This window comes from Lithobates pipiens, unplaced genomic scaffold (assembly GCF_037356315.1).
Source record: "Lithobates pipiens isolate NorthernLeopardFrog02 unplaced genomic scaffold, aLitPip1_a1.2 Scaffold_27, whole genome shotgun sequence".
Taxonomy (NCBI): Eukaryota; Metazoa; Chordata; class Amphibia; order Anura; family Ranidae; genus Lithobates; species Lithobates pipiens.
Genome location: NW_027507788.1, coordinates 17,164,251 through 17,180,047, shown reverse-complemented (window position 1 = coordinate 17,180,047; position 15,797 = coordinate 17,164,251). Strand labels below are relative to the sequence as shown.

The following is a 15,797-nucleotide window of genomic DNA, read 5'->3' as shown; positions in this document are numbered from 1 at the left end:
GTATGTATTATGAATTTTCTTATATTTGAATTTGCCACCGGGCTCCACCCCGTGCGTCACAACACTCGCAGGGAGCAGAGCCTGGCACACAGAGGCATTGGGCAGAGGACAGAGCCCTTAGACACAGCGGGGGGACATCGCAGGATCCTGGGGACAAGGTAAGTAACCTGCAATCTGCACCAGGATCCTGCAATGCAATCCCGAGTGTGGCTCGGAGTTACGGCTAATGGTACTGAAATTTAACCCTGAGCCACACTCGGGAAAACCACCAGGGAGATTAAAATCACTGCCTCTGAAGAAACTGTTGGTTTTTGCATTGATACATGTCCCCTTGGGCAGGACCCGGGTCCCCAAACACTTTTTATGGCAATAACTTGCATATAAGCCTTTAAAATGAGCACTTTTGATTTTTCATGTTCGTGTTCCATAGACTTTGATAGGGTTTGGATGTTCACCAGAAATTTTTGCCTGTTCCAGGTATTCTGGTGCAAATTGAACCAGAGGGGTGTTTGTCCCATTTCTAATTATATAAACGAATGCTCTTCTGTGAAATGTTTGTGTTTTGGATTGCATTAAATTCCCCCAATTTTGTTTCACCTTTTACTTATGCCTTTGATGAAAAAAAACACTGTAAAAAAATTGTATTTTCATATCTTTTTTTGTAGCTTTTATAGTCACCCAAGCCTTTAAAAGATTATGTGCACCACAAGCAGAATGTAGTGTCACCGGAACTTATACATATGACAGTTCTACAAAGAGGATAGCCACCACGTGCTGTAACATGGACTACTGCACTCCAATAACGCCCAAATGTAAGTTGAAAAAGAATGTTTGTCCAAACAATTACACTGTGGAAGCAGTAAGTAGACATCTTGGCTAATTAAATGCCCTAGCTAATGAGCAAGCTGTTACATAGTAAATCCCATGCTGGGGAATGTATCAGGAGATGATCGTGGCTGCTTTCTACCCCAAAAACTTCACTAAGTGACGTTATTACATAGGTAGAGATAGGGGAGGGGTAAAATGGTGCTGCCTTTTTACCCCTCCCTTATCTCTACCTATAATGAGAAAGCTGTTGAAGTGAAAGATCAGCATTGTCTTAGAAGACATCTACCAATTCCTTTTTTTTTTCTAAAGAAATAAATATAAAACAGTCTCACCCCCTACACAGGATGGTCAACTCTCCCTAACAACTCCAGCACAGGCTCACAATATGTCTGCTATGAACCCACCCTTTAACAGAAAAGGAGATTGGATTATCCATTCCTTCAGACTACTGGCTTTTGTGACTTAGTTGACCAGGGTCAAAGGCTGTGCACTGCTTTTAGGTTGTTTCTTGATTTCTGGTGGCAACCCTGGAAGGTTTTTAACCAAAAGTTTGCAAATCCATGGGACTCTCCACAAAACCATAACAGCAGTGAACTTTAACCTGGTTGGAAAATGGAAAAAGGTGGCTGAAATTTTGAGGTGCCTGAAAAAATTGTAAACTAATCCATAAATAGTATAAAATAACAAATTGTGTTAAATACATATATTAAAAAAGATATAACAATCTTCTTATTAAAATAATATATTCAGACCAAAGCATCTGGAAATGTAATATATCTACTATACAAAAACATTGTTTTCGCCATGTTTCGCTAAAATATATAGCTTCTTCAGGAGATTTCTTAATTGTCTGTGTGCAAGGTATTCACTGCAATACATGAAAAAAAAAAAACATAAGACAAAATACAATAATGCAAATAATGGGGGCAAAAAATGCCCTAAAGCAATCTTAAAACAAGAACAAAATTGTGTAGGATCATCTGGAACTGCTCTTACCCCGAAACAAAATTCAGGTCAAGATGCGAACACACCAGGGCCACCGGATCCCCAAATATTAAGGATATCAGTGTGTCACAGGAGAGCCAAAGTGCCTGTGTAAAGCTCTAAACAATTTCAGAATATAAACTGTAACATCATTGTACATCAATAGCTACATACCAAAAAAAAAAAAAACAGTAATATCCACAACCAACATCTGCCTGTGCAAAACCTTCCTTGAGTATTCATTGCCTATAACAACAAATACAAAGCTGGAATTGCTAAATAGGCTTAGCGGATTTGCAAGCTGTAATTTCCTTCATCATCCACCAGAGGGAGCCAGAAATGGATGATAACGGAAAATCTGTAGGTATAATAATGGAAGGGAAAACCTTATACTGAAACCTCAATAACTCAGTTATCAATGGGTATATAGAACCACAAGGGAAAGCTCTTACCTTTTTGTTACTATTCCAAACAGGCAAGACGGGGCATTCCAGAAATAACTATCAAACTGCATTCATTTCCAAAGGCATCAAACTTTCCAAGCTCCAAATCAGCTGGATCTGCAAGGAATATCATTGTTTGCCATAGCAGTTAAAACCAGGATGAGCAAACAAAACTTGTTTGGTAAAACACAAATGAGGTTCGATAATTGCCTCTAAACAGCAGATGTTTGTGTAGGGCTCCTGGGTGATTGCATGGCGGATGGACTTTTCAAATTAAACCACAGCCATGCAGGGCTATTCATGGTCCTCCCACTTGATGACAGATGCTTCTGCCAATCAAGTGTGGACCTCCATGCGTGAGGTCCCGTCGGCCATTTTGAAAAGTCTGAAGTAACACAGTAGATATAGCAATACCCACAATAGAAATAAAAAGCAATAAAAAAGAGGTCATATGTAAAATAAATGACTGTCCATCAAAACATTATACATATTTCAATGTCATATTTCAAACATATAAATAAAGTCACATAAAGTCTTAGAATCCACAGAAAAATATAAAAGTGGTTTTAAGTGAAAAAAATCCTTGCTGTATTTTTGACTGACGCTTCCACCAGATATCACCACGTGAGGAAACGAAACTCCCCCAATGGGGATACACTCACCAGACCTAAGTAAAATACACGCATTTAAATATAAGGATCTTTACTCTTTCCACTTTCTCCCTGTTGTTTCAAACTCTCTCTATCAGATGTCAGCCAAGCATGGGAAGGGTTCCCGACATGTACAAAAAACAAAGGGGCATCCACATAGTGTAATCCCGTTTAATTTATTGTTATCAATAAATAGGGATGGCCGAACGGTTCGCCTGGCGGTCGGTTTGCGGCGAATTTGGCATGTTCGCGATTCGCCCGATCGGCGGACTATTGCCGCTGTTCGCCCGGCGGACATATGTGTTTACAGTGTGAAAGAACTTTGACCCATGATGACACATCCATCATGGGGTACAGGACAGCCAATTGAGACATTTTAGCACATGGACAATTGGACATTCCACAATGGGTTTACTTCCTCTTTGTCTCCCTGCAAAGTCCATTATGTGTCACTTACCTGACACAGGAGCCAGCGATGTCACCGCTGTCCCCTGTAGCACAGAGCGCCCGCCTTCTTCTGGGTATCGCTGCATCCGCAGCTCACAGTGCCGGAGCAGCGATGATGTCACTCCCGCGCATGTGCACGGGAGCCGCCACTAACTGCATATCGCCATTAGCAGCGGCATGCTCAGTGTGTCTGCATGCAGCTATCTACAGCACATGCACCATAGACAGCGGAGCCTGTCTTTTTGTAAATATCTCCTAAACCGTGTAGGTTTAGGAGATATTTCTTGGACCTACAGGTAAGCCTTAATCTAGGCTTACCTGTAGGTCAAAGTGGTTTGTAAGGGTTTACAAAAACTTTAAGGCTTGTAATTGAAGGAGCAACATCTTAAAGGAATGGCTTGAAACTAATGGCTTCATTTAACCCAGGATGCCTGGTAGCTGATAAATTATAAATCCATTTAGTCTCGTGTTGCAATAGTGAATCAATATCCCCACCTTGTTCATGTTGAGGGATGTATTCTAAGGCAAAAAACTTCATCTTCTTGGATGTGTTCAAATTATGGTAAAGACCTTAATGGCAACTAATGGGAGTTTCCATTCTTTTTTTACCTATCAATGAGACATGATCACTGATACGATGAAAGAACTGTAATTTTGTCTTACCAGCGTAAAACACGCCACAGTCACATCTCATATAGTACACAATTCCTATAGACTGACAATTTGCAGAGAATCTTTGTCTATATATTTGACCATTAGGCAAAGTGAATTGGCAGAAATTGCATCTACAACATCTGGTAGAGCCAGAAGTTCTTGAACCACACTGTTTCTTCTTGACAGAATGATGAATATGAACCAATTGGTCATGCAAATACTGAGACCTTCTCAATGTTATTTCGGGATAATCCTTTACATATTTGGAAACATCACCTGCTGCCAAAAATGCCAGAATTTCTCCATAATGCCCCGAACCTGTAACAGGTGATCAGTCTTGCAGTAGAAAAATTTCTTTTTTTTTTTTTTATGTATTCGTACCTCTCTGTTCTGAGTGTGGGCTCTTTGATATGCCTCCTCCAGACAGGTATTGCTGTATCCTCGATAAATAACATGATTGTAACGGCTCCCCTAATATAAAGGGGATTAACGCCGTTTACGATGTTCCCTCTTCTGGACACACATCCACTCGCTGCCAATATCCACAGCTAAACGACCCTTTCCTATAGAAGCCGACCCCTCTGGCAAAGAGACGAGACGCACTCTGTCCCTTCTGTAGTAGGAATGCCTTTATTAAAAACCCACATTGTAACTTTATACACAATTCAAGGCACATGCTTTAACATGAACAAGAGCCCAGCTCCACCCACACATCCCAAGACGTCTGCTAGGCTTCAAACGATCCCACCCAATACACATCTTTTCACAAAGGGTTAGCAGCCAGTCTGTCTGGCACTTTACAATACACACAAGGATAGACTTAAATGAACGATAGAAATGCAAAACAACTTAATTCCTCACAGCAATGACACTTAACCCCCACATACAGTATACAATATATTATACAGCCTTGAATATGGCTATCACAGACCATATCGGGGGTTTCTTTTATTCACCCTGTGTCCAAAGTGACCCCACTGTCACACATCTCCCCTTTCGGCAGGGGACTAACAGAGGAGGGGACCCCAGACGGGTTGACTCCACAGTTAGTCCATGGGTCCATTCTTCCAATACTGGATAACCCGTCAACATTGCACTAGGAGCCCGGGAGGGCGTCGGTTTGCCGGGACAACCCATCAGCATTGCCATTTTGCTTACCGGGTCGGTAGCTGATGGTGAAGTTGTAAGGTTGTAGGGCTAAGCTCCACCGCAACAACCTGCCATTATCTCCGGAGACCCGGTTAAGCCAGACCAATGGGTTGTGGTCGGTGACCAGTGAAAATTCCTGTCCGTATAAGTAAGGGTTCAGCTTTTTAAGGGCCCAGACCAGGGCCAAACACTCCTTCTCCACTGCCGCATAGCTCACTTCCCGGGGTAATAGTTTTCTACTCAGGTATGCGACAGGGTGTTCTCCTCCATCCTCCCCAACTTGGCTCAGCACCGCCCCCAGTCCAAACATGGAAGCATCCGTGTGGACAAGAAAATGTTTGTTAGGTACTGGGGCAGCCAAGACAGGGGCATTTACAAGTGCTTGCTTGAGGGCTAGAAACGCAGATTCACAAGCTGGAGACCAGAGGACTTGCCTAGGTAAATTCTTTTTCGTCAGGTCAGTCAGGGGTTTGGCGATAGCACTATAATTAGGGACAAAACGTCGGTAGTACCCTGCAGTTCCCAAGAAGGCCAATACCTGGGTCTTAGTACGGAGCGTGGGCCAGTTAGCTACTGCCTCTACCTTGGCTGGCTCGGGTCTCTGGTTCCCACACCCCACTCGGTGTCCCAGGTACTGCACCTCCACCATCCCTAGATGGCACTTGTCTGGTTTCAAGGTCAAGCCTGCGGCCCGAATTTTGTCCAGAACCACTCCTACGTGAACCAGGTGCTCCTCCCAAGACCCACTGTAGATCGCAATGTCATCCAGATATGCACATGCAAAATCCTGGAAGCCATCGAGGAGCCTATCTACCATACGTTGGAAGGTCGCCGGGGCATTTTTCATTCCAACTGGCATGACCTTAGACTGGTACAGGCCAAATGGGGTAACAAATGCCGACTTGGGGATAGCATCCTCGGCCAGGGGGATCTGCCAATAACCTTTACACAGGTCTATTGTAGTTAAATAACGTCCCCTGGCTATACGATCTAGTAGTTCGTCTACCCTGGGCATCGGGTAGGCATCGGTGGTGGTCTTCTCGTTGAGTCGCCTGTAGTCCACGCAGAACCGGGTAGTCCCGTCTTTCTTAGGCACCAGGACTACAGGCGAGGCCCAAGGGCTGTCAGAAGGCTCAATGACTCCTAACTGAATCATCTCCTGTATCTCCTTCCGCATTTCCTCTCGGACTGCTTCAGGGATACGGTAGGGGGGCTGGCGGAGGGGTGCTTGTCCAGGGGTCTCTACCTTATGTACAGCCAAGGTCGTATAGCCCGGTCTTTGGGAGAATGTCGCCTGTTTCTCCCACAGAAGCCGCTTAGCCTGTTCCTTCTTTGTGGGGCTTAACCGGTCTCCTAGCTGTACAAGGCTAATGAGGTCGGTCTGGGGCTCTCTCTCTAGTAAGTCAGGGAGGGGTAAACGTTCTGAGTCGTCCGCAGCAGGGGCACATACTGCAGCAACATCCTCCTGCCATTCCTGATACTCCTTCAGCATGTTCACATGAAAGGTTCGCTGGATTCTTTCATCTGCACAGCTGGCAATGACATAGGTAGTATCACATACCTGGGCTACTACTTTATACGGGCCCTGCCAAGATGCCTGCATCTTGTCGGTCTTCACAGGCTTGAGCACTAAGACCTTCTGCCCAACCTGGAAGACCCGCTGTCGGGCCCCCCGGTCGTACCATCTCTTCTGTCTTCCCTGGGCCGCCTGGAGATTCTCTCTTACCATCAGAGACAGTTGCTCCATGAGGTCCCTGAGTTCCAGAACATAGTGTACTATGGGGGTCCCTTCTTGCTCTGTCTCTCCCTCCCAGTGTCCTCTGATGAGATCGAGGGGTCCGCGGACCCTTCTCCCATAGAGTAACTCGAAGGGCGAGAACCCAGTAGATTCCTGGGGTACCTCTCTGTATGCAAATAACAGGTGAGGCAGGAATCTCTCCCAGTCTCTGCAAGAGTCCGAAAAGGTCCTCAGCATTTGCTTGAGGGTCCCGTTAAAGCGTTCGCAGAGACCATTAGTCTGGGGGTGGTAGGGGGAGCTCAGTAAGGGCTTAATATTGCACACCTTCCACAACTGCCGGGTGAGTACCGCGGTAAACTGTGTTCCCTGGTCAGAGAGAATCTCTTTAGGGAACCCCACTCTGGTAAAAATCTTAACCAGGACATCAGCTACTGTCTCTGCTTCAATGTTGGACATAGCTACTGCCTCTGGGTAACGGGTGGCGTAGTCCACCACGGTGAGAATATACTTCTTTCCGGATGGACTAGACCGGGCAAGGGGACCCACAATGTCAACGGCTATGCGGTAAAAGGGCTCCCCAATAATAGGCATGGACATGAGTTTAGCCTTAGGGTGGTCCCCCCTCTTCCCTATCCGTTGACATGTGTCACACGTTTTGCAGTATTGTCGCACATCCTGGCTAAAATTGGGTCAGAAGAAATTCTGTGTGATCCTATGGGCCGTGCGACGGAACCCTAGATGTCCTGCTAGCGGCACATCATGCCCGATTCGCAGAATCTCCAGCTGGTATTTCTTAGGTACCACCAGCTGTCGTTTCTGCGAAGGGGCCTTACTTCTCTGAGATGGCTTAGGGATCCTATACAGTCTATCCCCATCCCATTCAAACAGCTCCCCATCTATTCCCCTTTCCTGAGTATCTGCCTTAGCCCTATACTTGTGTAAGGTCGGGTCCTCCCGAGTTTCCCTCCCGAATGCTTCTGGGGTATCCCAGCCTAGGCGCGCCTGATCTAAGGTACGTGTCGGGGAGGATAGTCTCACCTGGGTCTCTGCAGCAAGTGGGCCGGTTCCAGCAGTACGTGTCTGTGCACGGGTAGTCACAGGGTTGACTTCATCGGGGCCCATCGGGGTGTAAGCAGAAAGCAGGGGGGCCAAATCATTCCCCAGTAGTACATCCGCAGGCAAGTCCTTCATCACCCCCACATTCACGTGTCCCGAACCAACCCCCCAATCCAGGTGAACACGGGCCACGGGTAGCCGGAAGATGGTACCTCCCGCTACTCTTACGGCTACAGTGTCTCCGGTGTGTTGGCTCTCTGGGATGAGGTTCTTCTGTAGTAGGGTCATGGTAGCGCCGTGGATGGCTCGATTTATTGGACAGTTTGGCTTTTTGTGCCCTAGCTGTTTACATCCGAAACACCTGATGGGTTGTGCATAGTCCTGGGAGTTGAACCTGGGCTGCTGAGGATAAGTGGCCGCTGGGGTTGGTGCTGAAGCTGTGTTAGAGGCTGATAAACTGGGCCGAGATGGTGGATAGCGCTCGCTTCCGCCTGACCTTCGAGAGTCCAGATATTCATCGGCCAAAGTAGCCACTTGCTGTACAGTCCGTGGTTGCTTATCTCGTACCCAATCCCGTAGTACCGGAGGGGTGTGGTTAAAGAACTGTTCTAAGAGTACTAGTTGGGTCATGTCCTCTATGGTATGAGCGTGGCTTCCCTGGATCCAGCCCTTAAGGTCTCGCTGCAGACGATGTGCCCACTCCACGTATGTTATGTGGGTTTGTTTCCGAGATTCTCGAAACTTAATCCGGCTGGCTTCGGGTGTAATGGCAAATCGGGCTAGCAGAGCTTCTTTTACCCGATCATAGTCTTTAGCGTCCTCATCCTCCAGGGTCCGATACGCATCCGCCGCTCTGCCAGTTAAATTACTTGCCAGTAAGACGACCCAATCTTGGGGCAGTACTTCATGTATCTGGCATAGTCTCTCAAAGTCCTGCAGGAATGCTTCAATTTCCTCCTCTCCCTCCTTAAATAGTTTGAATGCCCGAAAGGGCAACTTACGGACAGGCGCTGCATCTTTAGGTGTTGTCTCCGATTGCCGTATTTCTGCCATTCTCTGTTCATGTTGCCGCTCTAGTTCTCTCTCCTGTCGCTCATCCTGCAGCTGGATGTCTCTAATGGCATTCTGTATGGCGGTCTCTGATGGGTTAGCACCATATAATGCCACCCGCTGTCGAACTCGTTGCTGAAACAAGTCTTCAACTGACCGGGGTCCTGCATCACCATCCCTCGGATCCATCTCGGTCAGTTCCCTGATCAAGGTGGCCTTGTTCTTCGTCCCACTGGTCCCTCCACGGCTCTCAAGTAAGTCTTTCAGTGTGGCTTTCCTGCAGGCTGCATAGCTGGTCATTTACTGTGGTGGTTTGAAGTGTCCCAGTAACTGGAGGGAAGATGCCGCTGCTGCCACCAATGTAACGGCTCCCCTAATATAAAGGGGGTTAATGCCGTTTACGATGTTCCCTCTTCTGGACACACATCCACTCGCTGCCAATATCCACAGCTAAACGACCCTTTCCTATAGAAGCCAACCCCTCTGGCAAAGAGACGAGACGCACTCTGTCCCTTCTGTAGTAGGAATGCCTTTATTAAAAACCCACATTGTAACTTTATACACAATTCAAGGCACATGCTTTAACATGAACAAGAGCCCAGCTCCACCCACACATCCCAAGACGTCTGCTAGGCTTCAAACGATCCCACCCAATACACATCTTTTCACAAAGGGTTAGCAGCCAGTCTGTCTGGCACTTTACAATACACACAAGGATAGACTTAAATCAAAAATAGAAATGCAAAACAACTTAATTCCTCACAGCAATGACACTTAACCCCCACATACAGTATACAATGTATTATACAGCCTTGAATATGGCTATCACAGACCATATCGGGGGTTTCTTTTATTCACCCTGTGTCCAAAGTGACCCCACTGTCACAATGATCAATCTTGCAAATCTCACTCTCTCGAGAATGAGATTTGGAAAGGATGCAACATCGAAGACATGAAGTCCTTGAATAAGTTGATGTAACTTTGGGAGGAAAGTAATTCCTCTGAAGAACCAGTTTCCAACTCTCTGAATGAAATTGGTGGATTTTCCATCACTCAAACACCCGAGAGTATCTGCTTCCCTCCTCCTCAACTTTATAAGCCAAAATCACAAGCTTTCCCCTTATTACAGGCTAACCCGAACATTTGGGCATTCACCCATCAGGTAACCAAGGTAATAGAGAAAACTAGATGGAAAGATTATAAAGACATGCACATAGCTGCAACATAGAGGCGATTCAGTTCGCATTGTGCGCTATACAAGTATTTCATTCATTCATTCATTCATTCAGAGTGCAGACATGACAGGGTGCAAGTCTTACTGTGAAATAGTTAGAGGTGTGGTTAGTAACATAGGAACTTACCTTATTGGAGTAATGTTCTGATGGGAGGAGTATAGGTTTTCTGGTGGTAGGGGGAGGTCTGTAGTTTAGCAGTCCAGAGTCAGCAGGATAGGAGACAAGTTCAGGAGCACCCCACCTGCAATAGAAAGATGAGTAGCTTAGACAGCCTGTGGGACAAGCTTAGGTCGGCAGCAGAACAGCATGGCACAGACTGGCTGCAGAGCCAAATTGCGGCCACTTTGCAACAACCACTTTGCAGCCCTCAGATAGGGCTACCCGCACGTGGGCTCGGAGGTCTCGGCCTCCGGTGCACTTGAGCCAGGATAATATCCCCAGGATGCAGCGCCATTTTGGGAGCCCCAGCTGGGACCCTTCAGGTCCCCCTGCGAAGCAGACACCTCCATCAGCGGGCAGGGGGCCTGGGAGGAATCCCCGCCAATGGCCCTGTACGTGAGGGGGGGCAATCACCCGGTTAGATCACATGCCCCTGCCAGGACTGTCTGAGCGGAGGTGCATCAGGCAGTGGCCCCTGGCGATGCTCAAGTCGGGGGGGCTGCCCGACGGGGGAGACAGGGGCCTGCGAGCGGCGTTTTTGCCGGTAGAGTGGCCGGAGGCTCTCCTCGTGTGGGAGCCATGTTTGCGGAAGGGGGTGGAGCGGAGCCATCTGCAGAGCGGCAGTTGGGAGGCCCCCGCCTCCAGGCCTAGGTCCTGGAAGAAGGGGAGCTGATGGAGGAAGATGTCGCAGGGATGTACCTGTCGAGAGCGGTGCCATCGTCTGGTGGGCCAAGTCGCCTACAGCAGCCAGATAGGCCTTTGGGGGATGCTGGGCTTGGGGAGTTTAAGGAGGCTGTGGGGGGAGGGGGGACCAGGTGCCTGCAGGGGTGGGGTTGCCAGCGGAACCAGGGGTGAGGGGGGATTTTGGACACACTAAAAGAACTGTTACTTATTACCCAGGCTCATTTAAACAATATTATTGACAACAAAACATAGGAATCTTTGAATGTCAAAACACCAAAAACCCCCACCCACACTATATGCTTTGCTCAAAATTAATAAAAGCTTGATTCAACCACCAGGCAGACCTATTGCCTCTTGAAATGGCTGCCTGATGGAACCAGCAAGTGAACTGCTTGACTATCTACATCCCCATGTTGTTGCTCTTATGTCCCATATTCAAGACACCAGTGATCTTATCTGGGCCTTGGATAATGTCCATGTACCGGAGAGTGCATGGCTGGTGGTGGTTGATGTGGAGGCCCTCTACAATTCAATCCTCCATGATAGGGGGGTTAGGGTTGTGGAGGGCTTCTTATTTGAATGAGGTATCATGGCAGGCCCCTATAATAGGTTCATTTTGGACCTCCTCAGATTTGTCCTTACAAATCTATTTTTCTTTGGTCTCACCCACCACCTCCAGGTGCAGGGGGATGCTATGGGGACATGGTGTGCCGCATCATATGCCAACCTGTATCTGGGGGGGATGAGAGAGACCTTTTTTTCCAGAGAAGTTTTGCAGGAGCTTCTTGGTAATGTTCTGATCTGGAGAAGATTCATTGACGATGTATTCATTGTTTGGACTGGGACATTTGAGGAGTTGATTGTTTTCGTTGACACACTGTATTTTTAAGATTTTTTATTAAATAGTTATGTTCAGATTGGTAAAATGTAATGAACATGCACAATGTTTGTAATGATTTATCTTTTTGTGGCAAAGATTGTACTCTAAGTTTGTCATGATTCAGCTCATGTTGGGAGCTTAGAGAGAGGCGGCATGATGACACGAGGATCCCTGTGGAGTCACTATGACAACCACACAACATAATGCGGTTTAAAAATCTCCCACGAGTGTCACAAGGCTCATTTCCCTTGAGAATGTCACGTGACCTGTGACGCACCGCGTCGGGAGGAGGAGCCAGTGACGCCAAGCCTGCAGTGTCGTGAAGCACGGGGAGGCTGTGAGGAGGAGTGTAATCTGACAGTTGCAGTTGATCTATGCTCCAAACAAGAGAGGTTTTGTGAGTGGAACGATGAGTATGAAGTAGCTCATTTTACCTTACAGTATCACGCTATGCCCTGTCTCTGTTTTTTTCCTTTGCATGTGAACGGTGGAAATAAGAGGAGGAGGAGGAAATTAGGAAGTTAAGAGATACATTCAGCACAGCGTTTGAACACTGCAGGGGCAAGATGTTTATGGACTCACTATAGGAGACTGCAAAATGGGATTTTTGTAAAGCTCTCAATGCAAATGCAAGCTGCTATATTTGAGGTTTATTAGAATTATTGCACAGAAGTATTATGATTGCATAAAATTAACTATTATTTGTGATCTATCCATCCCCTGTGCAGCAGCCCACCTAATATAGTGGTCAGGAACTTTATTCTGCTCATAATATTATTCATTTATATTTATTTATGGAGCACGTTTTGTGAAGTATTTATGGTTTTTTTATACACGTTTTTTTTATTTCATTTATTCGGTTGGCACAGTGCCATATATGATATTAGTGTACTAATATTCTTGTTTTAACTCCCATTAGTTGCCATTCAGGTCTTTACCATAATTTCAACGCATTTAAGATGAATTATTTTGCCTTAGAATACATCCCCCAACATGAATGAGGCGAGGATATTGATAAATCACTATTGCAAAACGAGACTAAATGGATTTATAATTTATCAGCTACCAGGCATCCTGGGCTAAATGAAACCAATAGTTTGAAGCCATTCCTTTAAGATGTTGCTCCTTCTCCTTCATTTACAAGCCTTAATGTCATACATGCTTTACTGTATATCATCCAAGGTGGTTATCACCACTTTGGATGATCACTTATATTTACCAACAAATTTTCCAACTGAAAGTTGTTCTTTATTCTGCTTGAAATTTTTTTTTCGTTTTTTTTTTAATATTACATTGTTTGGATCCTCTGGCTGTCTCTTGCAGGTCTGCGACCATCGGGTGCAATTGGAATTGTCATTTTGGATGGGTGGTCATCTTCCTTTTTGCAAATAGTCTGGACCAGAGGATTAGATTACTTGTTAACTAATGATTGGCCCCCTATTAGGATGTTTTTTGTAGTTTTTTTTATTTTGTTACATTTTGGACCGACCCTTTAATGAGGATGTTGGCTGCTCCAGTATCGCTGAGCATGCCTCGTCGTTGTTGGATGGTCTCCCCGTGAGTTCTGTTTGGGGTTCTAATGGCCTCCAGTCTCATTTCAATCATTGTTTCTATGAATTGTCAATTGTTGGCATTGATGTCTCTATTGAAAACTGAGTTACAGATTGTGAGTTATTGAGGTTTCAATAAAAGGTTTTCCCTTCCTATATTGTACCTACAGCTTTTCTGTCATAACTTTCTGGCTCTATCTGGTGGTTGGAAGGGCTGGACTGGGACAGAAATTTGGCCCTGGAATTCATCCAGACCAGCCCACTTACATTTTGAGTGTCCCATCAGCGCTCCCTTACAACAGAGTGTCCCATCAGCACCCCTTACATCAGAGTGTCCCATCACAAGCCCCCTTACAACAGAGTGTCCCATCAGCACCCCTTACATCAGAGTGTCCCATTACCAGCCCCCTTACATCAGAGTGTCCCATTACCAGCCCCCTTACATCAGAGTGTCCCATCACCAGCCCCCTTACAACAGAGTGTCCCATCACTAGCCCCCTTACATCAGAGTGTCTCATCACCAGCCCCCTTACAACAGAGTGTCTCATCACCAGCCCCCTTACAACAGAGTGTCCCATTACCAGCCCCCTTACATCAGAATGTCCCATTACCAGCCCCCTTACATCAGAGTGTCCCATTACCAGCCCCCTTACATCAGAGTGTCCCATTACCAGCCCCCTTACATCAGAGTGTCCCATGAGCAGCCCCCTTACATCACTGTCATATGAGCAGCCCCCTTACATCAGAGTGTCCCATGAGCAGCCCCCTTACATCAGAGTGTCTCATGAGCAGCCCCCTTACATCAGAGTGTCCCATGAGCAGCCCCCTTACATCAGAGTGTCTCATTACCAGCCTCCTTACATCAGACTGTCCCATGAGCAGCCCCCTTACATCAGAGTGTCCCATCACCAGCCCCCTTACATCAGAGTGTTCCATGAGCAGCCCCCTTACAACAGAGTGTCCCATCAGCACCCCTTATATCAGAGTGTCCCATCAGCACCCCTTATATCAGAGTGTCCCATCAGCACCCCTTACATCAGAGTGTCCCATCAGCACCCCTTACATCAGAGTGTCCCATTACCAGCCTCCTTACATCAGAATGTCCCATGAGCAGCCCCCTTACATCAGAGTGTCCCATGAGCAGCCCCCTTACATCAGAGTGTCTCATGAGCAGCCCCCTTACATCAGAGTGTCCCATGAACAGCCCCCTTACATCAGAGTGTCTCATTACCAGCCTCCTTACATCAGAGTGTCCCATGAGCAGCCCCCTTACATCAGAGTGTCCCATCACCAGCCCCCTTACATCAGTGACCCATGAGCAGCCCCCTTACATCAGAGTGTCTCATGAGCAGCCCCCTTACATCAGAGTGTCTCATGAGCAGCCCCCTTACATCAGAGTGTCCCATGAGCAGCCCCCTTACATCAGAGTGTCTCATTACCAGCCTCCTTACATCAGAGTGTCCCATGAGCAGCCCCCTTACATCAGAGTGTCCCATGAGCAGCCCCCTTACATCAGAGTGTTCCATGAGCAGCCCCCTTACAACAGAGTGTCCCATCAGCACCCCTTATATCAGAGTGTCCCATCAGCACCCCTTACATCAGAGTGTCCCATCAGCACCCCTTACATCAGAGTGTCCCATTAGCAGCCTCCTTACATCAGAATGTCCCATGAGCAGCCCCCTTACATCAGAGTGTCCCATGAGCAGCCCCCTTACATCAGAGCGTCCCATGAGCAGCCCCCTTACATCAGAGTGTCCCATGAGCAGCCCCCTTACATCAGAGTGTCCCATGAGCAGCCCCCTTACATCAGAGTGTCCCATGAGCAGCCCCCTTACATCAGAGTGTCAATGAGCAGCCCCCTTACATCAGAGTGTCTCATTACCAGCCCCCTTACATCAGAGTGTCCCATTACCAGCCCCCTTACATCAGAGTGTCTCATGAGCAGCCCCCTTACATCAGAGTGTCTCATGAGCAGCCCCCTTACATCAGAGTGTCTCATGAGCAGCCCCCTTACATCAGAGTGTCTCATGAGCAGCCCCCTTACATCAGAGTGTCCCATGAGCAGCTCCCTTACATCAGAGTGTCCCATCAGCACCCCCTTACATCAGAGTGTCCCATCACCAGCCCCCTTACATCATAGAGTCCCATCACCAGCCCCCTTACATCAGAGAGTCCCATCACCAGCCCCCTTACATCAGAGTGGCCCACTGAGCCATCGGCCCACTGAGAAACTCCCGGTAGTCCCGATGGCCAGTACATGCCTGGTGGTTGATGAAGAAAATTATAGTTT

At 47.0% G+C, this 15,797-nt stretch overlaps 1 protein-coding gene across 2 annotated transcripts in view; it reads left to right on the top strand.

Moving 5' to 3' along the window:
* LOC143933595 (uncharacterized) overlaps window positions 1-15,797 on the top strand; it is a 52,805-nt gene that overhangs the window by 18,267 nt on the left and 18,741 nt on the right. For both annotated transcript variants that reach the window (XR_013263127.1, XM_077456542.1), the window contains exon 3: window positions 666-812. Coding sequence is in view for 1 of the 2 variants with exons in the window: in XM_077456542.1 (XP_077312668.1) it covers window positions 666-812 (147 nt within the window). In the remaining variant the exon portion in view is untranslated. The remainder of the gene's footprint in view (window positions 1-665; window positions 813-15,797) is intronic.